We start from the raw sequence: 27,354 nt of genomic DNA, 5'->3' as shown, positions 1-27,354 counted from the left end.
GAACTAAAACCTCCGAAAGACAAACAGCAAGAGCCTTGAACTGTAAAGGATCTTTATGACCACTCTCATTTCTCTGTGCACGTGCAGTTAGCAGATCCTGGAGAGGAATAAAAAACACATCATATAAAAAAAGGAAGGAATGGAGCAAGGTTACCTCACTGTTGTAGAGCCAGAGGCGCATGTCCTCCTCCTTTATCCGCAGCCTCTGGGACAGGTACTCGTGGATCTCTTTGATGGTTTGCATCCGACTGAAGCAGCCAGTGTAAGCCAGCACCCTCTTTAAAGGAGCATTTGGGGAAGGGACATTCCCTGGATTCACAGTGAGAGAGCAGGAAAAGAGAATGGATTCACCCAGAGGCCAGATCAATAATTAGACACTGAAAATACTCGCTGCAAAAAGTGTTACACACTCGCAGTGCTTGTGTTTAGGAGTCGGTGGAAAGGCAGTTGTTACTGACCCTTTGGGACAACAAATTTGCTGTCACAAAGCAGATAAAATACCTCCCTTCTTAGCAAAATTTATTAAAAAATTGCTTCTCTGAGATTCTCATAGGAAATTTAAAAGTTCAATGGAGTTTTACAAGTTTTCACAATTCTTTTTGTCTCTTAAAGACACAGTATGAGAGGCAAAGGGAATTTTCATAATAAAGAACTTCAAAATTTCATTAGGATTTCCTTTTTGAGAGAATGTTGTAAGTAAAATATAAGGTACAAAAAACCAGTTTGACTATTCTTGGGAGCAGCATGACTTTGCTTCAGCTCTTCTGTGGGGATGAATGCTGATCTGTGCACATGAAATCAGCCTGGCAGCTCACAAGAGTAGTACTCTTAATAACTAAATTTCTTAAAAACTAAATTCCTCAAAGCATTCTGTGAAGACACCCAGGATTTCCACCAAATTTTCTCAACAAGCTCACATTTGCAACAACAAATTAAGTGGTCAAGATTGTTGCTCTTTCTAATGGGAGCTCATCTTCCAATAAAAGATTTGTACTAGAGATGAGACCAACTTTAAAGAGGTTTTTTTTTTTTGGAGCTTTTTTTGTTTAAAATTCAGAAGTTCCCCTCTCCCTACAAACATGAAAAGCTTTTATTATCCATCCCAACCCAAACTGGCTAACTGCAATACTTAAGTAGCCTGAGAAGTGACACAATTCTATTTTCACTGTTAAAAGATTACAATAAATAAACAGTACAACACGAAAAGGTGCAGTATTACATTATCACATGCAATTTGACAAGAGAGTAAATGATACCTTATAAATCAGCAAAGCATCAATCTGGCTTCAGTGTACCAAGCAAAGTATTCAGTTTTTTTAAAAGAAAACAACATTTTCTGAGATTAGGGATCAGAGGATTAGTTGTAAGATTACAGCAAGAAAGCACATTTGAGAACTCCACAAGATTAATAACAGATTGGACAATCAAATTAGTGCAGTGCAAAGTAATTCCAAATCAAGATCAAATTTGGCACATGAGAAGATTCTGTTCATTGGAATTTGGGTGTTTTAGGATGTCCAAACAAAGCAGTTTCCTTTGGATTAGGTCAGGCAGGAAAGCTGAATTTGGGCAGAGGCAGTTTGTGCAGCACAACTCGATGGCACAGGCAGCTGCTGACTACACAGAGGGTTGAGATCCTACCAAAGCAGTGAAAAACTGAGCATCTGCATCAGGGTTTCACCCACATCCTGACACTAGCAAGGCTGAAGGATTACATTTTCAGCAGTCAGGTGAGCCCATTTTTGGACTTGTTACTGTGGATGCAAATGTGTGTCCAAATGTGAATGCAGGGCTTCCTTCCAGCCTCTTGTGCAAGGCAAACTGGGAACTGGAGACAAATCCTGCAACACCTCAGCTGAAATGTGAAGCCACAACCTAAAGATTACTCTTGTACAATCTTTTGGTGAGCATTACCACCACAATTATGACAAATAGATTTTAGCTGGGTGTTTATACTTTGTATTTAATTGTCTTTTTGAACTACATCAAATAATAGTCTTCATATTCCATTCATTTCACCGCTCTCTAAAGAGCATGAGATCATTTTGGGCATCAAAGCCCAGCTGCCCAAGTAATTCAGAAGCAGTTGGCTGAGCATTAATTGAATTTATTGTGCCACTGTACTATCAGAGAGGCACAGAGGCACCTATTCCATGGCTACAGCAATCACTCCCAACATGGGAATGCCCAGCTCTGGCTCTCCTGATCAGTTCAGCTCCTGCAGTGCTCACTTCTCACCCCCAACTCACTCATAACAGGTGATCAACTGATTTCCCTGCAAATGCTCCCTGCTGCCTTTTCCTTTGAGGAGACAGCAGGGGAGCCCCGGATGCTCCCGAGCGCCGACCGCGCCTCAGGGCGACGGAGCTGGAGCGCAAGCACAGCGCAGGGAGCTCCCCCAGCCTGGGCTGGCCTACAAACTGCACAGGGGGTGGTGGTTCTTGCTGCATTCTTAAGTTACCTCTGGGCAAATGCTGAGGGAACATTCTGAGGCTCATCATACCCATATTGACCCAGACGTTGGACTGCTGGGTGCGCGTGGCCGGCTGCTGCCGCAGGAACAGCAGGTACCGAGGGAACAGCTCCAGCTCTGGCACGTTGGTCTTGCTGTTCTTGATCACCTGCAAAACACGTGTGGAACGTTTTAGAGACTCACCTTGCACGTGTTGGGGGAATAGCAATAGGAACAGGAGTGATTCGGTCATTAAAAAGTGATTAAATTGTTAAAAAGCCAAATTCTTTTATGAGGAGACAAAAAAATCCAAACTTCTCGTGGGGTTTTAGGCAAATATCCCCAGGAATAATAATTTCCTGATTCCTAAGCACTTTTTGGAGCTTATTAGCTGCAGGTTGTCAAAAGCAAACACCTTATTTAGTGCAGCATCACTCTCTGCACCACACCATGGAAAGAATATTTTTGTAATTCCTGGAATATATGTGAATCCACAATGAACCTCATTAATTCCACTCAGTGTGTAATACTTCCACACAAAAGTTTCACAGCTGTTGAAAGACCTGACAAATCCAGGATCAGACATTTGGTTTGAACTTTGTGAACCACACGATTGACATAAAACCTTCATACTGTACAAACAGGCTGCAACCCACTTCTGTTGCATTTTGCTGTGTTGACAGAAAAAGCTGAAATTACCCCAAAACATATTTTGCAGCTTTTCAGCCACCATTGCTACAAAGATTTTGCCATTTAGATCTGTCCAAATATACAACCAGAAATGGAAGGACTGTTCAGTCTTTTTGTCACCACGTGAAGCAGAAGAAAACAGCTCAAGCTGTGAGAAGGAACGTACCACACTGAAGTGCCACAGTATTCAGCTTCAGCTACAACAAAAACAATGGTGATGACATTTTCTGAGGGGAAAAAAGCACATTACTTTGTGTATAAAGTGATGTGGCCTTTTCTGGATCATGAAAGGTGTTTGTTTCCATGGAGAATGTGTGGGAGGAGGTAAGAAGCCAGTGATTTTTCCCTGCAAAATAATTGTCTGCACTAGAGCCAACAGACCAAATTGTCAAAAATATAGAGATAATCCTCCTTCCATCTGTGACACTGCCTGTTTGTGACACCAACCACCAAAAACCTATTGCCACCAGCACAAAAATCCCCTCATATCCTTTTTTAAAGTGCATCTCCTACAAGGGACTACCTGAACCTGACACAGAACAAACCAACCACTCTGGAATAAATACACTCAAGAGAAATGGAAGAAAAAGTTGCCAGTGTTTCCAAGTGAGCACACTCCTGCAGCTCCAGCTCCCAGGTGCTCCTGAGCAGCCGTTCTGCCAGAGGAGAGTCCTGGCCTGCTCTCTTTCCTGGCCTCAGCTATTGCCAGCTGCTTTTGAGCTCTTCCCCCAGCTCTGCACATTGTGTTTCTGTCAGGCTGAACCTGAAGGAGGAATTGTTGCCTTCCCCCCACTTCATGAAATTGTCAGAGAGAAGGAACAGGTTTTCAGAGCTGCAGGTGTGCCACTTTTATTTTATAGCTTTTAAACCATATCTCAGCCTTAGAGGTGGGAGTTTTGATGCCAAGCCTTTCAGCTGACCTCAGGTTTAGTTTTGTGTGCTTCAGCAAACAGCAGCAGCTGAGCAGCACCTCTGCCCTGCTGCCAGAGCCCCTGGGATTGTGCTGCACACCTCCTGCTGAACAGCCACAACTTTCCACCCCGGGCCAGCCTGGGTGGCAAGCACATTTCTCTCTCTCTCAGGATTTTTATAAAGGTGCACAGAGAGAAGTGAAAGAGAAAACAATTTCTACTTCTGCTCCTTGTTTTATTCTTGTGGAATGTGTTTGGAGATTGTTTACCTAGAGTGAATGCCTGGTTGGATCACGGTGGATTGTTTGGCCTGATGGCCAATCGGATCCACCAGTGTCTGGACTCTGGAGAACAGGGTCACGAGTGGTGAGTGAGTTTGATAGTTAGAGAGAGTAGCATGTAGTTTTTAGTATCCTCTTTTATATAGTATATTAATGTATCATAGCATAATTATAATAAAGAAATCATTCAGCCTTCTGAAATAAGTCAGACATCATCATTCTTCCCATTGGGTTCGCTGACATCTACAACAAGCCTGGAGCCTGCTTTTCCCCAGTTTGCTCTTCCAGACACAGGGTGAAGTGGGAGATGACTGTAAGAGGTTACCTCGTGCCACTGGACAAATCTGGTTGTTAAAAAGGGTCTAAAATCACAACTCACCGGCCTGGGCAAGGACAGGTTTGCTCCATACCAGTGGTAAAGTGCTCTCCAAACTGGTTCTGGCACCATGACATAGTCCTTTCCTTCCACCAGCTGTGGAGATCTCTTCAACCTTCCACCCTCCATAGTTAATGATGCAGCCTTAAAAAAAAAAAAAAAGGGTTTTGTCACATCTCAAGTGGAGAAATGAGTACATGGCCACAATGATTTTAGTTCATGAACACTCTTTAATTATTAAGAGACTTCTAAGTAACAATTAGCAGCTGCTTTTCACACTGAGAGGTGGTAGTTAAATGTAACAGTAATTAACGTTCAAGTCTCATTATTTACTGGTTCTCTAAGAGCTTGTGCAGTATAAAATTCATGTTTTGTTCTTGTGTCACCTACTCCAACAACTCTGAATAGAAAAATCCCATCTCTCAGCATTGCTCAGCATTGATGCTGCTGGTCTGTGTTCCGTGTTCTATTTGCACTCATACTGCAAAAACTATCAGTTTTGTTTTACTATATTGTTATGCAGCAGCAGTAAATTCATATTTAGATGGAAATGTTGAAGTGTTTGGTTATCAAAGTATTTTACATTTCATGCTGCAAGCTGTCTTTTCATAAATACCTTTCCAATTGTAAGAATATTTTGAATGTTTCTTTTCTCACAAAACACAAGGGAGCTGTAGAAGCAGAACTACCATTTTTCCCTCTTAGAATATGAGTAAGAAAACTAAATTTTGCTGTATGACAGAGCAGCACTGATCCAGAATAAAGCTAAAAAAAATAACCAGCATAAAAAAGAGAGCTAAGAGATGCTTTTCCTCTATTGCCATGCCTTGGCTGCCTTTACCTTGACTGGCTCCTGGGTCACCAGGGGCTGGTTATCAATAGCTCCTGGTTTCTGGGGGTTCAGCTGCAGCAGAGCATTCCCACTGGATCCAAGGAAACACTGGTTGTTGTTGTCTGAAGTGTTGTGCTGCCTTGCAAAGCTCACCTCAGAGCCTGGGGTGCCAGGGTACAGAGTATCTGAGCACACAGCAGGAGAAAAAACAGAAATAATTCAGTTCCTGATCCCATAAACCACAAAGGAATGAGTTCTTGTATCCTTGCTTTAAAAAATAGCAAGTTTGCTGCCCTGCATCCTGCAGTGAAACATGCAACTCTTCCACCTCCAGAGGGATCAATCTGTTGTCTCTCAGAAAGGATTTATGATTTTATAGCATATTTTATCTATTTTACATCATGACTACACAAACACAGCTCTGAAACAGCCTAACCAGCTTTGCATGAGCAAATGTGGTGAGCATTTTGTTATCTGGATGTCTGAATATCAAACTCCTAAAAACTCATATACAGAACTGAAGATATATCCAATAATGCCTTGTTTTATTTTTCCTTGAAAAGGCAAGTGGTTTTATTCTTATAGAAGCTGCTTTGGTCATGCAGAACTAAATGGAAATTTCAATTAAAATAAAAATAAAAAGAAAGAACCCTTGTCTCTCTACCCTTTGTTTCTCCCAACCCCTATACCCAAAAACATCACAATAATTTACCTAATTTCAATTTAAGTTATGATTTTAAAATATCAGATGCAACCTCCAGCTGCCTTACAAGAAAAAAAATCTCCAATTCTCACAAGAACTCCTTGAAAATCAGGACTAAAATCTCTTCTTTCACAAAGATGGCTCTTAGGAGCTGCACAAACTCATCCAAATTTAAATTACATGCCCTCTAAAAGTACAACTGTGCTTTTCCTCATGGTTTTTTGCTGTTTCTTCCCTCCATTGCATGGCAGAGTATAGGATCAACCAGCTTAAAACAACTTAATGTGAAAGTGGGGAAAAAAAATCCACTCAGAAAATAAACCACAGGACAAAAAAATACCTTGAAAATAATTCTGGAAATGAATCCCAGCATAATAGATGAGCTGTTGTTAAACAAGAATTGGTGTTTAGCCACCACAGACTAAAAAAATCCTTAAAAAATCCTAAAAAAATCCTTAAAAAAATCCTTACAAATATCTTTACAAATATCCTTACAAATCCTTTAAAAATACTAAAAATCCTTTAAAAATCCTAAAAAATCCTTTAAAAAATCCTTTAAAAATTCCTGCAAAAGTCCTTACAAATTCTAAAAAAATCCTAAAAATCCCTAAAAAATCCTTTAAAAAATCCTTAAAAAAACCCTCAAAAAATCCTAAAAAAAATCCTTTAAAAATCCTTAAAAATCCTAAAAAAATCCTACAAAAATCCTTACAAAAATCCTTATAAATTCTAAAAAATACTAAAAATCCTTAAAAAATCCTTAAAAAAATCCTTAAAAAAATCCTTAAAAAAATCCTTTGAAAAATCCTTACAAATTCTAAAAAAATACTAAAAATACTAAAAATCCTAAAAAAAATCCTTAAAAAAATCCTTTAAAAAAACCCCCAAAAAACCTCAAAAAATCCTAAAAAAACCCTTAAAAAACCTTACAAAAAACCTTATAAAGAACCTTACAAAGAACCTTACAAAGAACCTTACAAAGAACCTTACAAAGAACCTTACAAAGAACCTTACAAAGAACCTTACAAAGAACCTTACAAAGAACCTTACAAAGAACCTTACAAATTCTAAAAAAACCACTAAAAATCCTAAAAAAATCCTTTAAAAAAATCCTTAAAAAGCCCCCAAAAAAAACCCCTCAAAAAATCCTAAAAAAAAACCTTAAAAAAATCCTTACAAATTCTAAAAAAACCACTAAAAATCCTAAAAAAATCCTTTAAAAAACCCTTAAAAAACCCTAAAAAATCCTAAAAAAACTCCTAAAAAAACCCAAAAAACCCAAAAAATCCTAAAAAAAAAAACAAACCAAAAAATCCTGAAAAAATCCCTAAAAAAACCCTAAAAGCCCTGCGATCCAAGCTATGTGTCTGGCTGGAGGGGTCCATGCAGTGTGCAGTTTTCCCAAAAGCTGTTCTACATGAAACCTCCAAGGAAATAAGATGCTTACTGCTGCTGCTGGACTCTGAGGCTTCTGAGGCAGTGGAAATATTATCTGAAAACTTTTCTTCTGGCGCACTGAAGCCATTAAGACCTCCCATTTTGTCTTCTCCCTGTTCTGGGGTATGGGCTGCAGCAGCTACCAGGGGATTCTTACCTCCACTCAAGACAGATGAAGGCTCTAGCACAACTGGGTTTGCATCCTAGAGGTGGGAAGAAAGAGAAAAGTTAATTATGAGCCAAGATCAAAGACGTGTCAGTCAAACCAGCCACCAAAAATTCACAGCTCTGTGATTGCTTTTGCACATCATAGAACTTGAAGGAAAAATGCTTTCGACGTGTACAAATAAAAAAAAATCAGCAGAAATCAACTCCCAAAGGTGTTAAAATAATCAAATAAAGCATCCTGCACAGAGTCAGAATTCCAAAATTATCTTCCCTACCTAGATACATAAAAATATACCTGGTTTTAATCAGCTGTAATTACAGACTGTAAATATTTGAAGACTTGAAGTTCATATGGTTAAATGAGAAGAGCAAGCACAACAACAAAAACCACATTTTTCCCTCAAACCTGCAGCATTTTCTCAGCAATTCTGGTGGTTTTTGATTTCTGCTTGAGAAGTGCAGTGAGAAATGGCCTTGTGCCATTATGCAAAGGATTAGGGATAAAATCCTGCGCACATCTGAGCACTCACACCAGGGTAAGGATCAAATTACCTGGCATTTCTGGCATTTAAACCCTCATTTGGCCAATTCATTGTGCACAAAGAATGATGGTCATTACAAGGTTAGTTTTCTGAGTACTTTCAGCTATTTGTTTTTATAAAACAAATCAAGTACTTATATGATTACTTATGAGGGCATAAAAACTCTTTTGCTAGCTTTATTTCACTTGTTTAGCCTGTCAATAATATGTATCTCCAATTACATTTTATTAAACATTCTGTGTTTTGTACAATTCACTGGTGCTTTAGCTTAAATATTTTAATTAAAGGGTATTAAAGACCACCCTGTATCTAAAAGGTTTTAGTACAACTCCTTTGCTTGGGTATTAGACTACTTTTTGCCATTGCCTCTAAAGCAAATTAGAGCAATTTCCTCCTTTGTCTAGAAAATTCAGAGTGTATTTGTGGCCCAAGCCAAGTCAAACCCAAAGCGGGCAGCTTTATTATCAGATGGATCAGAAAATGTGAAATAAATGCTCCTGTGAGCATGGTTTTTATTCAAAAATAATCTTAATAAGCAGGAATGATGAAAGAGATGAGAATTTAATGAAATTACAGTGCAAAGCTCCCCACATAACAATGATTCAGCAGAACAATTCTTTTCCACCAAGAGACAGGAGATGCTCAATTCAGCATCACTGCTTCAGCAGTCACTTCCTCCACACTGTTTTTCCATCAACACACTCAGAAAGACAAGAAATAGCTTCTTCAGTATAGATTATTATTATTATTATTATTCTACTTACATATTTGACATATTCTTTCCACTGGTGCCACCAGGGCATAGCAATGAGAAACCAGTTGTGCCCTGGCTGGAGGCCATACCTGCTCTCTCTTTCCAACCAGCCTCTGCACACAGAGAATGGGAATTTTTAGCTCAAACAGGGAATTTCCAGGTCTTTTGAAAATACTCAAAGGTGGATCTGAAAGCCATTTAAGCTTCTGAGCAAGGCACGCACCTAATAATCTGTCCTTCCTCCTCTGGGGTGGCAGGTCGCAGTCCCAAAACTATGTGACACACCTGGAAAAAGAAATAAATTCTTATTAACGGGCAAATAAAAGCGAATAAACAACTCGGATGAGACTTTCCATCATTTAATAATGGAGCAAGATTACTTATAATTGAATAAATCACTAATAAAAAAGTCTTTTGAGCTGCAAGATTCCCAGCTTGTTCCCACTGTTAAGATAAAAGCACCAAGAATGTCAAATGCCCCAAGACAAACACTGAGGTGAAGAGCAAAGCAGTTTCCATTATTTTCAGGCTGTGACAGATGCCAGGACTGCAGTGGATCAGATACACAAATGAGGATGTGCGGGTGTGCTGGGGAGAGGGAATGAGGAACTGGGAGAGTGCAAGGGGTTGGAAGAGGATGAACTGAAAGTTGAAAAGAACTGAAATGGAAAAAACCGGGAATGAGTGGTTCTAGATGGGATTGAAGGGGAAGCAAGCACTGGAGAGGCTGAGGGAGAAGTTCAAAGCAGAGCAACCCACCCAAACCACAGCCAAAACCACTCTGCAAAGTGCAGGGCATTCTCTGGATGTCTGGTGCTATTCTTCTTTCTCTTTTTTAAATTTAGTTTTGACCTGAACTCGAAGGACAAGGCCCCATCTCCTGGGCAGCTGCCTGGCCCGGGCGGGGCGTTATTCCCAGTACAAACCAGTGTCAGCTGGCTCCTGTTGCACTCCCCTCCCAGTAAGGCTGGACAGGAGGAGAGGAGGGAAGGGCTCCTCAGGAACCTGCCAGGAGCAGGGCAGCTCTCGACCCTCCCGGATGGTTTTGCTGCTCCCCCCATGATTTACAGCCTTCTCCTTCTGTCTCTTTTGAGGCTATCAATTTGTATCTCAGCTGGAGATTTCTAATCACTGCTAAGATGTCTTATTTAAATTTATATCACAGTGAGAGAGACCATTTCACATTTTGAATGAAACAAAGGCCATTAGCCAGGGGGGAGCAACAGATTTTTCAGCACACACAACACAGCTGGGTCTGGTGTTTCTTTCTAAATTTGTGTAGCTAAAATGACATTCTTCAGATAAACCAACCCCTCTGCAAACAAACCCATTTGTTGACAGGCTTTCCACTCAGAATATTTGGCTTTTCTGTCTGCAGATGAGGCACATGACACCTCAAATAAATGCCCAGATAAATCAATAGCAGACACTGTCCTGTGCTTTACAATATAATGTTATCAAAAAAAAAAAAATTGAAATTAAAATCTAAAATGAAAACATAGCAGCTATGCCAGGAGGAAAAAACCATTGTAAATGAGACTTCCAATGAGCAATGTGCAACATTGGTGATGTGTAATCAGCATTAAGACAGATTTATTACATCTTCATTCATTCTTTGTCAAGATTGCAGGGACATTTGTTAGATCATCAATATTTAGTTATGAGGGGATATTTGATGCCAGACAGGCCAAAAATTAAGACAGCCCTTCTGGAGAAGGCTGCAACTTCAGCAAACTTGATGTAATTGGAGGTAAAATGAATCTGAAGAACTTTCTGGTGTTATTCTTTCCAGCTGTGGTGTAGCTGGTGGCCTCAGGATACTCTCACCCAGTCACCCTGGAGCTCTTGGGAAAGTATAATTCAAAATGCAATTTATAAAGTAGTCACAGGCCAATTATTATTATTATTTAAACTCCAAGTATCAGCCTCAAAGGAAAACAGGTAAGGAACAAGCTGCAGTGGATGAAAATACTCTTTAGGGTTATTTTCTGCACAAAGCGAGCCAGAGCTAAAATATGGCTTTCAAGGATTTAGAAAAATCCAATTCAAGCTCAATTAAAACCCAATTCAGCACATACTTAATCCTCAGCTTCTGCAAGTGAACAGTGATAGGATATCCCAGCTTTCCAGGACTGCTTCATTAAGGAAGCAATGAGAGGCACCTTAGAGGGCCTTAACAGAAAATGTAAAGGGAAACTCGCTGTAAAATGAAAAATGAAAGAATTTGGGATTATTTTTCTCATTCCCTGGGTTACTTTCTTGGCAAAGATTTGCCACAAAAATAATTTCAAACACAGCCTTTGTCTAATGGAAAGCATAATTGCTGATGCAGCCCAAATTTCATCTTCTGAACAGTGCCCCAGGTTCTCTTGAACAGATGAGGCTTTGGGCACGTCCATGCACTGCAAGAACAACAATCAAAGACAGAATCATTCTGCCAAGGCAGCCCAGAGCTGCAAAGCCACATCCCCTCCTGTGCACACAAATGCTGATGCTGCACTTCATGGCCATGCAGAAAGCTCAGCAGTTAATTACTGTAAATTACAACCTTAGATTTCCCCTAAACATACCTGAAAAAGCAGATTTAAAAATTCATTGGCAAGAGCACTCTTCACACTCCATATCTGGTAGTCCTCCAGAGTAAGGTGTCCAAGCTGGAAGGGAGGAGAAGGAAAGGGAAGGGAAAAACCATCAAAACATGAACCTGGTTCTGGTAAAATGCTCATTACCCGTCTCATGCAAGGCAGGACAAAACCGGGGAATTGATACAAATTGGCATCCACCACTATTTAAATAAAATGTGAACCAGTAAAAGAAAACAATTCCAGTTCTAGCATAGCACAGGCAGCCTAGAGAGCTGAAGAGCTCAGAGTACAGAGGGTGAGCAGTGCCCAGTGTGGAACCTCTCCATCACTCCCACCCAGTGTCCATCACCTGCACCCCTCACACACCCACATCCTCCTCCGAGGGCTGGAAAACCAGTTTGGGTCAGCAGGCCCTTGTGATCCCACCTAACAACACAAATCCCATTAATTCCCATCAGCTGCCAAGCCACAGGGGTCTACCACTGACCATGTCAGAGGGATCTCCGACTCAGTGAAGGGATCAATCTGGTGTTTTTATCTGGCACTGTAATTCAGAGCCAATTTCACAGCACTGGCTGTTACCCTGCCTCTCCTTACAGACCATTTTCTCCAGAGTTAACCCAGGTCAAAGCTAACACATGAAAAGAGGTTAAATAATTTATGTAATTACTGCACCATCAGCTCTTTCCAGCACTACACTGACGATGCCACTAAAAAATTATTCTGAAGATTGAAGTCTTCTTTTTTAACTCTTTGTGCAACCAGGACTGCTGGACACTTGCTTATAAATTACAATAAAAGCCTCAAAGGATGAAACAGAGAGAAGCCACAATTTCCACTGCTTTGGCAATTAAAGAATTACAATAAAGTATTTGCCCACCACTTTGTGAGAGTGCAAGCAGGCAAGACAACTATTCACACATGTAATTAAGCATTTCTAGACATTCTTTATAGTTTTTCATAAATTATTTATCATTTCCAGACACTCCTCCCAATTAGTGAAGCAAAGGATCAAATAATGGAAGCAACTTCAACAATATTTTTTGTGGGTATCTCCAAATCTCCTATTTCCAAAGAGCAAGGAGGGGAATTACAGATAATTACAGATTTACACCCAGCTACACTTAAAGCACAATATAAACTACCAGGACTTTCTGCTGTGTCATGACAGATGCTTCCACAGGAGGATAATGTGTCTTGACACAGCATAAAATATAAGATAAACTTCTGCACTCTCTCTCAAGATCAATTTTAACAGGAATCAAAGAACAGTTTCCCCAGAACAGAAGTCAGGCATCAGGTTTAAAACCGGTGTTTGCAAGCAGAGCTTTGCAAACAGTGCAGGCTTCCAATTAATTTCATCTGGTTATGCATTTTGGGGTTAGCTTCATGTATTAAAATGGCTTATAAAATTCAAACACATTCTTTCTTTCACAGAACATCGTGGTAAATTTTAATGGAAAACTGACATTTCTTGGAAAAGATCCTTTTATTGACACATCTCTGTTCTAAAGAAAGCACTTCCTTATAAATAAACTGAAGATACTGTGGTATAAAAATGACAAAGAAAGAACAGCAAATTCCTACCTTTGTGTTATCATGCACATGTAAAATATCTTCCACAATTTCAGACAAACCCATGTCCAACTCCTTCAACAAAAGGATTAGAAATCAGAGTTAAAGTCTCCCAGCAGGATGTGCTCAGAATAAAAATAAAACTGCAAGAGATGCTGGAAACTCTCAGTAATTCAAACCAAGGGCTCCCAGACAGACAAAGTGTGCTTTTGTACCTATCTTTATATGAAAAAACACACATTATAGACAAACCACTGAGCTTTGGGCAGGTCAGAACACACATTTAACCCAAACCCTGGGATTTGGACAGGTCAGAACACACATTCTAACCCAACCTTAGGATTTGGACAGATCAGAATACACATTTAACCCAAACCCTGGGATTTGGACAGGTCAGAATACACATTTAACCAAACCCTGGGATTTGGACTGGTCAGAACACACATTCTAACCCAACCTTAGGATTTGGACAGATCAGAATACACATTTAACCCAAACCTTGGGATTTGGACAGGTCAGAATACACATTCTAACCCAGCCTTGGGATTTGGGCAGGTGACAGCTCTGCAAGGCAAGGGACAGCCACCTGGCCCCCTCCCAGCTGAGGGGCTCAGGGGAGCCTGTACCTCACTGATCCCCACCCAAAGAAGATGCACATTCCTCCTTTGGAAGGATGGCTCAGGAAACAGAAGGAAACCAACCCCCAGACACCACTCACAGGTATTTTGTCTGTCCTGTTGTCTTTCCAGACCTCTAAAAGTGCCACCACCATGTCCTTGAGCTCGGTGCGAGACAAGACCCCGTCACGGTCCACGTCAAACACCTTGAAGCAAACTGAGGGAAAAGAGAATGACTTTGCTGTCAGAACCATTCCACAACTCTTCTTTCTTTATTCCTTGCAGCCCCTGAGCAGCTGATTCTGTGCTGACAGTTCTGAAGGGGGGGATGCACGTGTGGAGGTGAGGAAATGGAGCAGCTGTGTTTAATAAACTCAAATCCACATCCTTGCAATCCCTCTGCTGTGCTTGCTGATGGGACCTAGCAGGGAACATATGTGCAGCCAGAAATTTCCAGGGAATTACAGCTTGGAAGTTGCAACAATGTGGTTTTGGAGAAGTAGGGAACAAAAAGTGTTTCAAAACACAGGAACCTTGCAGGGAGCCAGCTGGGAACTGGGCAGTGAAAAGCCACAACATGCTATTTACCACAAGACAATCAAATAGGACATTTGTTTTCTATTATAGATAATGAGTAGCTAAGTGTTTGCACTTTCTATATTGAGATACACATTTCTGCCTCAAAATGCAGAACACTGAAAAAATAACTTCTGAAATGTAGTTTTTCCCAGTTAGATAATTTACATGGAACTACTGATAAGCTGCAAAATATATGAAATTAGGTTTAATCATCCTTTATAAAAGGAAACCTTGATATTTAAAATTCCTCTGTTTTTTTTTTTAACTTTTAAAGTCACTTTTCACAGACTTGTTCAGTGGGAAAAGAATCTCAAAAGGTGAAAAACAACTAAACCTCATTGTTCAAACTGAAAAACCGCTCCCAAATTAACAGTTAAATTTTGCATACTTACACTTCTGTCTCTCTGCCAAGGGTCCCCTGCAACATGCTGAGAGCCCACAGGAAATTTCTTTAAAATCTATGTGATTGTCTCGGTTTTCATCAAAAGCATTAAACAAACCTGCAAACCACAAAAGCATCTCCTGTTACAGCACCTGGGAGGCACCCTGCACCTCCACGAGGGGTTCACGGGGAACGTGGGCAAGCAGAACTACAAACACTTGTCATTTATTCTCATTAAGTGTAATAAAGGTAATTAAGCACTACTAAGACCATTTAAAGGTGAATTAGATGTCTCAGGCATGGCTGATCCAGCCAGGGGTGGGGAGGGAATGAAGAATTCTGAACAGCTGCCTGGTCCTCACACCCTCCCTGTAATGACGGATTTAGAGTGGAGCTGAACCTGTATGGCCAGACCTTCCAACGTGCCTGGCAGAAATTCCTGTGCAAATCACTGAATTGCACTGCAAATTTGGCCCTGAGCTAAGAGCTGTAGCCACCAGCCTTCAAAGCATTTAAGAGTTCAAATAATTCAGCATTATTTATCCCATAACTTATTTTTTTTTTAGCAACAATGACTCCACAGAAGGCAAAGAATGACCAGAAACCATTCAAGTTTCCCCCCAGCAGCTGTGTAAGTTTAAATCACTTAGGAAAAAAAGGATGTGAGGATCTATCCCTAGAGAACTGGACATAAATTCTGATTTTTTACCACTGCAGATGACTTTCCCATTTGTTACTTACTGCTGCCACTCATCAGTAAAGCCAAGCTTTTGGTAATAAAACAATTGTCACCCCAGGACTGCAGAGTGCAAGTGGAATGTCCCTGAATGTCCCCATGTCATGCAGCAAGTGGCAATTGGACAACTCCAGTTATTACCAGAGTGACTTCAACTGGACAGACCTGTTTGGTTGTCAGTAGAAATAACAACCTACAAATCTCCCGAGTCTCCTGAATAAAATCTTCCTTAATTTACTCTGTTAGGGAGGAGTGTTTCATTGGCTGCATGATACAACAGCTGACTTGCACACTGAGGTGTCATGCAGTAGATGAAACTCCCATTTGTCAGTTTAAAAATGCTTGGTTTTCCCTCATTTAGGGCCAGCAGTTTATTTTATCTTTACAGAATCTTAAGAAAAAAATTACTAACAACTACAGGGCAACTTCTACATAAGATCTGATGTATTTCCTGCCAACTGATAACAAAGCAACAAAGAACTCCAGATTTCCCAACAAACAGAGATTTTCCAGAACTCAGTGAATTATTCTGTCCCTCAAGCTGAGAGGACACTTCAGAACAGACACTGTCAAAGCCATGGCAGCTGGAAGGCAGCAGAGGTTCCTCCCTGCTCTCCCTCCATACCTTCACTCAGGGACTGATGGATTGGGGGGGACACTAAGGGGGCAAATGTCTCCAAATCAAAGCGCCCGGTCCTCGACTGAGCCTTCAGCAGCCAGTATCGCTTCTCCAGGTCGATGATGTCGGATTCTTCCACTGCAGAACCAACAGAAAGAAACCCAAATTACCTCCTTTGGCCACAGAATCTCCTCACCTCTTCGCCATCGAGGAGTTCACCATCAATAACATCATCACAAGTGTGTAGAAACCCAGAAATTAACTTTTCCCACTGTTAGAGCCTCCTCATTTTTCACTTATTCCTGCTTGGTGATTTGAACAGGCATCTTGTATGTGCAGTGTCTTTTTTTCCCAGGGTATTCAGTATTAAAATCCTCAATAAAGATGTGAAGTAGCATTAAAAAAAAAATAAAACCCCAGATCTTTTATGAAAAATAATTATGTAGCACTTGGCTGCCCTTAAAAAACTCCTATTTGAAATTTTTAGCTTTTTTATACAGTAATAAGGCTAAATTTTAATGTGACATTTAAATGTTGTCTCTCAGCATCCATTTTTTTTCCAAATATAAAATAGTTTGCTTCACTTCATTATTTATACTATAGAATTATTTATAATTATTTAATTTACAGTAAACACTGGGGAATGGTCACACAAACCTACAATGCAGAGGAACTTAGTAGGCAATTTAAAAAGGGGGAAAAAACCCAACCCCAAGAAATAAAACAAGGTGCAAGGATGGATAAAAATAGCCAGAGGAAGAACTTGTGTTTTCCTTCAAAACATTCTATACAAATGCTCTCTTTATGTTTTATCCTTGAAATTAAATATATATATATATATACATAAAAAAACCAAGATTAAATTTCTGCCAACAATACTTTTAACCTTTTTACATATGCAAGTGTGTCACAACAGTGCTTTAGGTCAGTGCCAATTAATTGGCTCTCAAATAGATCTGTAATGACAAAGCTGTCTATATTAAGAAGCACTACGTGTGATCTCATTCCCAGATGGTTCTGAGCCTTTAAATCCATGCCAGTTTTCTAATAGGTTTAACTTGAGCTATTTGGCCTGGTTTAGTCCACAGAAACAATAATAATCCTGTGAGGCTTAAGAACTGAAGGGATCCACCTAAAAAGTTGTGTCAAATTGAAATTTTATTGATTTCTTTGCCCGTTTCTCTCATTAGTAGCAGTAATTTACTTAAAATAGTAACTTAGGTAACCTGCAGTGAGTATGAAGTAGTTGTAACTGCCCAGCAGGAGCATCATATGATGCACCAAAACTTACACAACCCTCACCCTCAGCAGCAGAGAGAGTGGAGAAATCTCAATAAAATATCTGGAGCCGGGGGAGTGGAAAGGGTTTGCATGTTCCTGTAAGGTGTTTTTAGACAGCCCAGCTGGAGAAGTGACATCAGTGACAAGTGTCCCTTTCCTGTGTGCCTTCAGAGCAGTGGCAGAGGTGACAACCCCAGCCCTGCCTCCCCCAGTTCCTCAGGGCATCACTCCCAGCTCCTGGGCATGCACACAGGGAGAGAAGAGCTGATCCAGAAGAAAAACTCATTTCATTGCTCCTCTCCTCTCCTTCCCAGATGGATCAATCCCCTGATCTGTTTGACCATGCCCTGGCTCTTGGCTGGGGTGCAATCACAAAGTTATTTGGGTTGGAAGGGAGCTTTAAAGGTCACCCCGGCCTCCTCCACGGACACCTTCCACTGGATCAGGTTGCTCCAGCCAACCTGGCCTGGAATGTTTCCATGGATGAGGAATCCACCACCTCATCACAAAAACTTTCTCCCTCACATCCTCTCTCAGTTTAAACCCATTAGCCCATGTCCTGTCACCTACTGAAAGTCTGTCCCCAATACACGAGGAAGCAGCAACCCGAACTTATGAAGGAATATTATTCTACTAGAAATCAAGAAAGAGGAATAGAGGAGTTATTTCTTTAAAGATCAGCACACAGAAATATCACAGATGTGAGGAGAATCCCAGGGCTCTTCCCCTTCCCAACCAATGGGAGAGGGGAGGTTGTGCTGCCATTTACAGGAATTCCACTTCCACATTACTGCTCTCATTAGCAAACACAAAAGCATTATTTATGTCCTCTTGTGCATGACCATGTAAATCACTTTGCTTCCTTTTAATCCACCTCTGTAAGGAGGAAGAATAACAAATGTGTGAGCTGCACTTCATTCTTCAAGTGATGCAACACTGAGAATATTCAAAAGCCAGCAGGAAGTTCAAATCGTCCTCACTGAAGAGTAAATCTGCAGAAACCTTTCTCTGGCAGGTGCAATATTTATCTTTAGTAATTAAGAAGTGAAAGAATATTTTGCCAGAGAACCTCTCTCAAATATCTATAGTAGAAGTTAGTTGTATTCTGGTTTATTTTGCTTGTACTTCACAGATGTTTCTACAGGGGTAACTCCATTGTTTTATTATTTCAGCACAGAAAAGGTTATCAGAAAGCATCTTGTCTGTGTTTCTGTTCAGTGGTTGAACTGACATCCTGGTCACTTAGAGAATTTTCAAATAATCACCTTTAAAAGAACAGCTGATAAGTGTTAGCACAAGTGTTACATTCTTATTCTAGCCCAAATGCACTAATTTTCTGCACAAGAGCCAAGCACTTGAGAAAGTAAAACCACGTAGTAAATAACATTCTTAGCACTGATTAGCCTTACACAAATCAGGTTAACCACGAATAAAAATGTGACAAAAGAATATTTCTGATTCACAGCTATAACAAACTGCAGCCCAGTGCACCAGGATAAGTGGAGCAGCATTTCTTGGACTGCAGCACAGGGAAGTTCAACTGCAGCTGAGCAGCAGCTGTTGCATAATTTGGTTTCTCCAGACTAAGTTTTCACATAATCTTGTAAATCAGTCTCAGGATATGCAGTGCACCATCTATTCCTCCATGAGTGCAAATTAAAAAAATCTCTGGCAATTTATGATTATACACATAATCATATTTGTAACTGAAGTTAAATGAAGCATGGGAAAGGCACACTACACTCAATACCCAAACATGTCACCGTGCATGACAAAGCACCACATTCCACAGAGCTTTTGTACAGATAAAAGATCTTTTCAAAATACCTACTTTTTTCTCTAATGTCTGTTCAAATCACATCAAACTGTAAACTGGGCTTTCACTCAGATTACTTAAAAGGATGTATTTTACATACATGATAAAGGCCAAAACCTCAGGACACACAGGCTTTCTAGGCCAAGTAATTATTCATTTTGGTAATGAAATACATGATTATTTGAGGTCACATGGACATGATGCACCTGAGAAATTTAAGCAGTTTACTACCACATGCTGATTTATGTCTCCCTCATCACTTGCCCATTAGAAATACAAAAATCAGATCTGTGAAATACAAAAATCAGAAATACAAAAATTTAGATCTGTGAAACTATGAATACTATTTTTTTTTGTTCCAATTCTCTAAGAATTAGACCAATATAATCAGAGGGATGATAATAAGTACAACTGAAGCACAGTCCTCTACTTGTAAAGGAAGAACAAATAAACATTTTCAATCAAAATATCATCTAAAACTGTAAAACTACTAAAAATGAGTTAAATTTAGAATGTTGATCAACAGCCAGGTACATGGCAGTGATAAACACTAAACCCCCATGTTACATTTTAATGCCATTCCCACAAAATGCCCCTCTAAAATATTCCATAGATACCAAGCCATGAATAATCTTCTGCTTTAGAAAACAGATTTAAAAGCATGTTTTCATTTCAGCCACTGCTTATTACAATTCTTTACACGACCAGAATTCCCCAAGTATTCCAGTATAGGAGCAAAGTTCAATATTTACCCACCTATGGGTACAATCCTCTCTGGCTCACAGCAGCAGAAACATACCATATTCCCAACATTTTACCAGACTGGGATTGCTTCCCTGCTCACCATGGCGTGCGCCAGGCAGCCCCCAGCCCGGGCTGGCAGGGAGGGCTCTTCATGGCCAGGCAGGAGCCCAAACTGACACCAACCACCGGTTCTCACTAAAAACTCTCCTTTGTGCCTGTCAAATTAACCCCCAGAAGACTCTGGGACTGAGAGCTGCTTTGCAAGACATAAAATAGCCCGGAACTAAGAGGATAACAAGTGGCAAAATACAGATTAAGTGACACCGAGGCTTTTACTTATTGGCTGGGCTGCTGTCAGACTTTCATCTTTGTGCTCTTCCTAATTAAAAACAAACACAGAGGGAAGGGAAGGCTAAAACCTCAGCCAAGAGAGATGCTTTGTGTGAGTGTGTGTGTCAGACACGGCCACCCAGGTGTTCATGCAGCAGAGTAAGGATTACCAGTGCCTCCAGGTGGGAACAGGGAGGTGTCAAGAGCACAGCACAGGAGCTCACACGTGGGAAAGGCAGCACAGAATGAACCCAGCCCTTCAAAGCAGCTTTCACAGAGCCAGAATCTCCAGGATTGTCTTCCAGTGCCTTCCACACATGCCCGTTGCCAGAGTGGGTGTCCCAGCTCCAGAAGCTGGATTTAACACCCAGCCTTTTCATGCCAGCACAGTGAAGGGATCCCCTCAGTGCACTTTGCTTTCAGGCTCCCATCTCATCCTCCCACAGAGCTGACAATCCCAGCTCTGGCACAACATTCCACAACGTTCAGCTTGGATTTCGTGCTGTTTCCAAACCTGCCTCTTCCATTTCAGCCACCCTGCCTGCTTACCCAGGGCTCCTCTCATTTACTGCACTAAACAGGGATAAATGTATATTCTAAAATAGGATTTTTTGTACTGATTGCAGTCATAACTGCACCTCGGTGGCTGAGAGCTGTCAGAAAGAACTGGGTGAATTCTTCTGACAACACAGGAGTCTCTTCCATTCAAAGGGGAATTTGGGTATTATTTAATGAGAGCTCAGTGACACAAGAACTGGGTGACAAAGAAGTACAAATTAAACATTCTGTCGGTTCAAAACCAGCAACCTGATGAACGGAATTATTTTCCCCATGGAAAAGGGCTGAAAACCTGAGTATCTAAGCCCATTGCATGACACTGAGTCACACCAAAATGACACATAAAAAAGGCAACCAGCACCTATGTTGCAGCAGAAAAAACATTTCCAGCTAAATGAAGGAAATCAATGAGGTGTCCCCTGAGTCAGTGTGACAGAAATGTGGGATTTACAGGCTCCACCACAGTGCTGTTCAATGTGATGGCTTCAAAAAAAAAAATATAGATTAAATGGATTTAAATGCATATCATACTAGAGAACGGAGAAAATCCAAACTACTGCCACTTGGTCGCTCCTCAGGTATAAGACAAATCCATACCCCTGAAACTGCTTTTTTTAGGAACAAAGGCCAGTTATTTTGGCAGCTTTCAAATAAAATTATTCATATTTCTGATTTAAGTGAAACGGAACAAAATTTGATTAAAAGCAGCAAGTGTGTGCAACTTCCTGTAACTTTAAAATTTCATTTCTAATTATGTGTTGAGAAATGTAATTAAAGTCATCTGCACACCAAAACAAATGCTATTTACAAATGAAAAATTAGTATTCCTTTGTTTCCCTGATAGCCTGGCTCATTAAGCAAATTTAAATGGAGTCACTGATGCCGTGCATGAAATGGGGGCTGTTTCTAAATCAAAGGGAATAACGCTCCCTATTTTTATCACTGCCATTTTTTATGGCTCTGACATATTGTCCAAGAAGTTGGATGGGAAGCAAGAGTGTGAGGTAAGGCTGGGGAGGGGGGTCTGGGGCTTGTGCCAGGAGATGCAGCAGGACTGAGAAATTCCTGACTGCACCAGGGAGAGGCACAAATTACTCTGCATTTTACAACAGAAGGAACTGGAAACCTTTCCCCCTTTCTCTGTATTATGGTGTATGCCTCAGTTTACCAAACATTATCTCACTTCCTGGTCCTTCCAAAGGCAACCATTCTCCCAGGAAAAATACTAAGAACAAGCCTTCAACAGCTCCCAGTGTTTTACACATTCAGCTGCGTTAAAAATACTTCTGTACTGAATTTCTTACTCTTTGCAGTGACCTGATTAGGCTGGAATTACTTCCAAGTGCTCAAGCACTTACATTTTCCTTAGCTTTGCATCTGTTGGATGAGATTCCTACACTGTTGCAAATCACAAGGGAATTCAGTAAAATTTCATTTTATCTAGAGGTCCAAACCGTAACTGTCACGTGAACTTTCCAATTCTGTGGACAATAACCACGTCACCTCCATGTATTTCTGGAATTCACTGAAAAGCTCAATCCCAGCTCTGACACGATGGTACCAGTGACAGGGATATCAAAACCGGAACTGAGAACAACAATAAATGTTAAATAAAATCTATTAAAACAGTAGCTGTTACATTTAAATTATTGTTTTTAATCCCAAACCTCAGTTTCAGTATAAATAAACTACCTGTGAAAAGCCCAGTAAAAACTGTTCTGAAAGTTTCAATTTCAAAGCGTGAAAAAGAGCAGATCTCAGTCTGACACAGGTCAAGATCCTCCCCAGAGCTGAACTCCAGAACACTCAGAGGGTTGGGGTTTTTTCACATTCCTCTTTCTCTACCTTGTCTGTGAGACCTCAGAATATTCCGTGATTTTCTGTAACCGCAATGTCTCCTTTCAGCCTTTCATGTAATGCAAATAAATTACCTGTTCATAAACTCCTGACTTCATTATGCATTTTCATTTCAGATGGCCAGAAAAGAGTTTGAGTGCCCATATTTAAAACCAAGAGGATAAAAAGGGTGTGTTGCTTTATTCAAGTAACTCACCCATGAGAGGATTAAATGCCACACTGACACGTGTGAGGAAAATCCACGAGAGCACATGAAACACAACCAGACTGCTCAGATCCCTGACACCTCCACAACCAACTCCCTCTTTCCAGGGATCCTCAGGGATGGAATGGATGTTTGCATTACACTGCTACATCAAGTGTCATTTATCAGCCTTTTGGTTTTGGATTTAATTTAAAAACCAGCTGTTCCTTCTTTTACGTTAACATAGACATAAGGAAGCACTTCTTCTCTGGAGACAATTCCTGAGGATGCTTCTCTTTAGTTAACTCTACCACATGCCAGGAATATTATTTATTTTACTGGAGAAGCAAATTAAGAGGTAACACTTATTTTTGAAGCAAATATTATTTTCTCAAGTCTCTCAGTAGTTTTACAACCCACTACAAAGACCAAAAATAAACCCAGTATTACCAGCCAGCCACTTCAGGAGATACTTTTTTTTTTAGCTTGCTTGGTAGCAAACTTCTACAGAAGTGTTGTAGCCTCAGCATTATTATCTCTTAAAAATAACAACCCAGTGTCCTTGTACACAACATTTTACATCCCAGCACAGAAAGCAGAGAACAGATGAGCTCAGAGAAGGAATTTCTCTCACTGAGCCCAACGTGGCAGAACAGGGAGACTCAATGAACAACAATTCTGCCTGTGAACGCTGGCAGGGTTTTGTTTTTTTTTTTTTTTAAGATGTGCAGGACAAGAAGCACCTTTACTCACAGTGTGTGACTCCAGCCAGGGTCTGGTAGAAGGTTGGGGTGTCACTGTCATCAGTGAGGGTCACATAAACCCCTCCTGAGAGCAGCCACCGCGAGAAGGTGAAAGCGTCTTTGTTGTGCAGCAGCCAAACCCTGAACTTCTCATAGTTCACCTTCTCACCCTGCAAGAAAAACCAGAAAATGGGAGCTGTTTTTCTCACTGCCAGTAAATAGGAACCATCCAGCTGCATGAACAAAAATTGGGACAATCTCCTAGAAAAATAAGTGCTAATGTAATTTTTCTGCTTGGAGCCATGCCTGTTTTTCCCTTTCCTTTTGAAACAGCAATGGGAGGGAAATTAACTTTAAGTTCTCTCTGCATTTCAGCCACCTACTCAGTGTAGCCTTTGGAAGCTCATTTACTCTGAACCTCAGGTGAAAGGGATGAAAAGAAAAATGGTTACTTGCAATTCAAAAGAGCAGAAGTTATTTTGATGAATTTAAATGTATCATTATAGATACCAGCTCTGCTGCACCAAAAAAACAGGTGCCATAAAATCATAAACATTCTGTTCTATCTGTGCAGGTATACAAACAACACAGAAAAATCAGATCTGGGAATAATTGATGCTGTGATTAATTACTGCAGGAACATGTGGACTTTTTTGCCTCTACTGACCAAAACCCACACTGGAGCATAAAAGTGAACATGACATTCCCAGGATCTCCTCACTCCCCGTCTCCTGGAGCTCCCTGTTCAGGAACACATAAAAACTACACATTCACACAATTCCAGTGCTGTTTAAACCATTTATTTGGATCCTTGCCAAGCTGTGGCCATGAAACCATAGGGATCAGCAGACTAATTTCTACAGGACCTACAAAACTACCTCAAATAAAAGCAAACCCATTATCAGTAGACAAACTCATTATATGGAGATTCTCATCTCCAGGGGAAATAAACAGGGGTCTGCAAAGTGGAAGAGGTTTCAAGTCATTGATTATTTAAACTCCCCTCATATCACAGACCATTAAACTTCACTGAATTACATCTCTACAGAATCCAACAATTTGCATTTGGCCACGGACTATCTGCAACTGCCAAGTGCAGAAAATTGAAAATTCACTATATTCCCTTTGCCAGGCTGCTCCAATGGTTCATCACCAGCACTGCTGAAACATTTGCTTCCTAGTCCCATTGCAGGGGGTTGTTTCAGTTCCAGATACTCATTCTTTTTATGCCTCTTTTTCTAGACTAAAGAATTTTATATTTTCATCCAACAAATCACAGACTGGTTTGGGATGGAAGGGACATTAAAGCCCAGCCAGTGTCACCATGGGCAGGGACACCTTCCACTGTCCCAGGCTGCTCCAAGCCCCATCCAGCCTGGCTTTGGGCACTGCCAGGGATCCAGGGCCAGCCACGGCTGCTCTGGGCACCCTGTGCCAGGGCCTCACCTCCCTCACTTTGATTTCTTATTCTTCCATTTCTCCAACAGTTTGGATCAAGAGAAAAGAACATTTTCTCACTCTGTTCCACCTTTTCCCTCTACTTTTTGCACTGCTCTTTGTAGAGGCAGCAAGAGCTGGGTCATTAAAACTCCAATTTCCCCTGGAAGGACAATGAAGAGGAAGAGAAAAACTTTGGACAGGAGGAAGAAAGCATTTGAAGCAAGCAATGATTACAGCTGAATTATGATGGGACCTGAGCAATGCAGTTATCACTGAATTTTTTCCCTGTATTTCAGAAACAAAAGGGAAACTCAGACATATTCCAAAGCTTCTATTTCTAGCTGAGTACATGCAATAATTCTGATGAACAGAAGTGCCTATAAACATCATCCTTGAAATCAAACCCATCCTCCATAAGGCAGGCAGGAAGGCCCACAGCAGGAACATTGAACTTTCTCACTCTCCAGCAATGACCGTGGATGATTAAGAGCCCAGTAAATCCTGCTGAGTGGGTTATTACACTATTTTCATTTTAAAAGAAAAATCAATATGCAGCATTTTCTTGAACAGGAAAATGCTCTGAAGCCCAGATTGATACTCATCTTCCTGCAAGGCTTCAGAAAGTATTTCTGGATTTCTTGGACAGTGCAATTAACTTGTAGGGTGCAATTCATCACACCACACTGATGGGAAATTATAAATAGGAAATGGCACCGAGGGTCAGCTCCAGAAGTGCAGTGGACTCAGGATTTGTGATTGCAGCCAGGACTCAGGAATGCAATCACTGCCTCCAAAGCCAACAGGACACCAGGGCCAGATCAGAGTCTGGCTCAGGCACTGCCCACAACCAGAGCCATCTCCAACACAGAACAATAAAATGTGAAGTAATTAAGTACATAGCCACAATTAAAGCTTCCAGTCAATCTGGTCAATCCTTCTGCCAGAGGAATGTACAGTGGTATCTCCATTTTCCTGGTCTCAGTCATCTGATAACAAGGCAAGCAAAAAACTCTGAAAATTCATCAGGATCCCTGGAGTCAAGGAATCACCTATGAACATAGCAAAGTACCGATGCTCTGCTTTAGAGGAGGACTTCAGCAAGCTCCATAAAGATTACATCTCTCAAACAACTTAAAGCATAATTAAATGTTGTAGCTTCTGGCAGGAACAATGATACAAAAGCAATAATATAAAACTATTATTTTGAAGCAACCATGGCTGTCAGGCATTTTTAAATCCAGGGTGCAGATTTTCTTTCTTCTCAGCTCTGTGTTCTAGATTTCTTCCCTGATTGCAATAAAATGCTCACACTAATGACTAAGTTCCCACCAGCAATATTAGTATTTAAATTCACCTGATGACATGATTACCATTGGGAAATGATCTCTTTCCAAGGAGCACAGCGAATGCTTGCATTTATACACTAAACAATGTTCTCATCAATGTAAATTACATGGAATACCACAACACAAAAAACCCATGAGCTTTTACTCCATTTAAACAAGGTCAATTTGTTCCCATACGTGCATGAGTATGAAAAAGAAGCTATTTAAGGTAATCTTGACTTTTTTGTAACTGCAACAGGAGGAAAGGTGCATGACATACCTCAGAGAAGCATTTCTTGAGTGACTCTGGGACTTTGCCATCAACCACATGCAGCATCTTCTCCATCTCTTCACGGACAACATAACTCCCAGATTCATTAGAGAAGAGGCTGAAAATATCTGAGGAAATAGAAATATGTGTAAATAGTGACATTTTTCAAATGTAAGGTTTGTAACTGGCTGAGAATGTCAAAGGCTGTGCAACAACTAAGGGATAAAAACTTAGGTTGATCCAAGTTCAATATAGGTCCACAAGGTTTAGGTCAAGACCTTCCTTTTCTTTTACCACTGTAATCAAAAGAAAAATGAGTATTATCAAGTCAGATTAACAGAGAAGACAAAACAACAGAAGCCAGTAGGCAGATGCTTGCTTTATTTTTTGAAAAATACCAATGCCATCCTCCTTCCTCTGCCCACATACAGAGACCATCAGATCAGGCTTTCTGTAGGATCCCAACACTGACGTTCATGATGACTTGGCAAATATTTCATTTTGATGAATACAGAAAACAAAAGTGCACTTTATTTCCAAAAATACAGCTAAAAATGGTTCAAAAA

At 40.5% G+C, this 27,354-nt stretch overlaps 1 protein-coding gene across 6 annotated transcripts in view; it reads right to left on the bottom strand.

Annotated features, from left to right (window-relative positions):
- USP32 (ubiquitin specific peptidase 32) overlaps positions 1-27,354 on the bottom strand; it is a 63,401-nt gene that overhangs the window by 12,813 nt on the left and 23,234 nt on the right. For 4 of the 6 annotated variants that reach the window (XM_068210680.1, XM_068210684.1, XM_068210681.1 and 1 more), the window contains 14 exons: positions 26,798-26,916; positions 23,763-23,922; positions 16,246-16,377; positions 14,895-15,002; positions 14,025-14,140; positions 13,319-13,381; positions 11,717-11,800; positions 9,370-9,431; positions 9,157-9,259; positions 7,693-7,885; positions 5,552-5,727; positions 4,714-4,854; positions 2,462-2,621; positions 155-309 (listed from right to left, as the gene is read on the bottom strand). In XM_068210680.1, coding sequence (XP_068066781.1) covers positions 155-309; positions 2,462-2,621; positions 4,714-4,854; positions 5,552-5,727; positions 7,693-7,885; positions 9,157-9,259; positions 9,370-9,431; positions 11,717-11,800; positions 13,319-13,381; positions 14,025-14,140; positions 14,895-15,002; positions 16,246-16,377; positions 23,763-23,922; positions 26,798-26,916 — 1,772 coding nt within the window. The remainder of the gene's footprint in view (positions 1-154; positions 310-2,461; positions 2,622-4,713; positions 4,855-5,551; positions 5,728-7,692; positions 7,886-9,156; positions 9,260-9,369; positions 9,432-11,716; positions 11,801-13,318; positions 13,382-14,024; positions 14,141-14,894; positions 15,003-16,245; positions 16,378-23,762; positions 23,923-26,797; positions 26,917-27,354) is intronic. The other 2 variants (XM_068210683.1, XM_068210685.1) reach the window with 2 other exon arrangements.

The sequence above is a fragment of the Anomalospiza imberbis genome, chromosome 20 (assembly GCF_031753505.1).
Source record: "Anomalospiza imberbis isolate Cuckoo-Finch-1a 21T00152 chromosome 20, ASM3175350v1, whole genome shotgun sequence".
NCBI lineage: Eukaryota > Metazoa > Chordata > Aves > Passeriformes > Viduidae > Anomalospiza > Anomalospiza imberbis.
The sequence above is the reverse complement of the archived record's forward strand: the minus strand, read 5'-3'. Positions and strand labels throughout refer to the sequence as shown.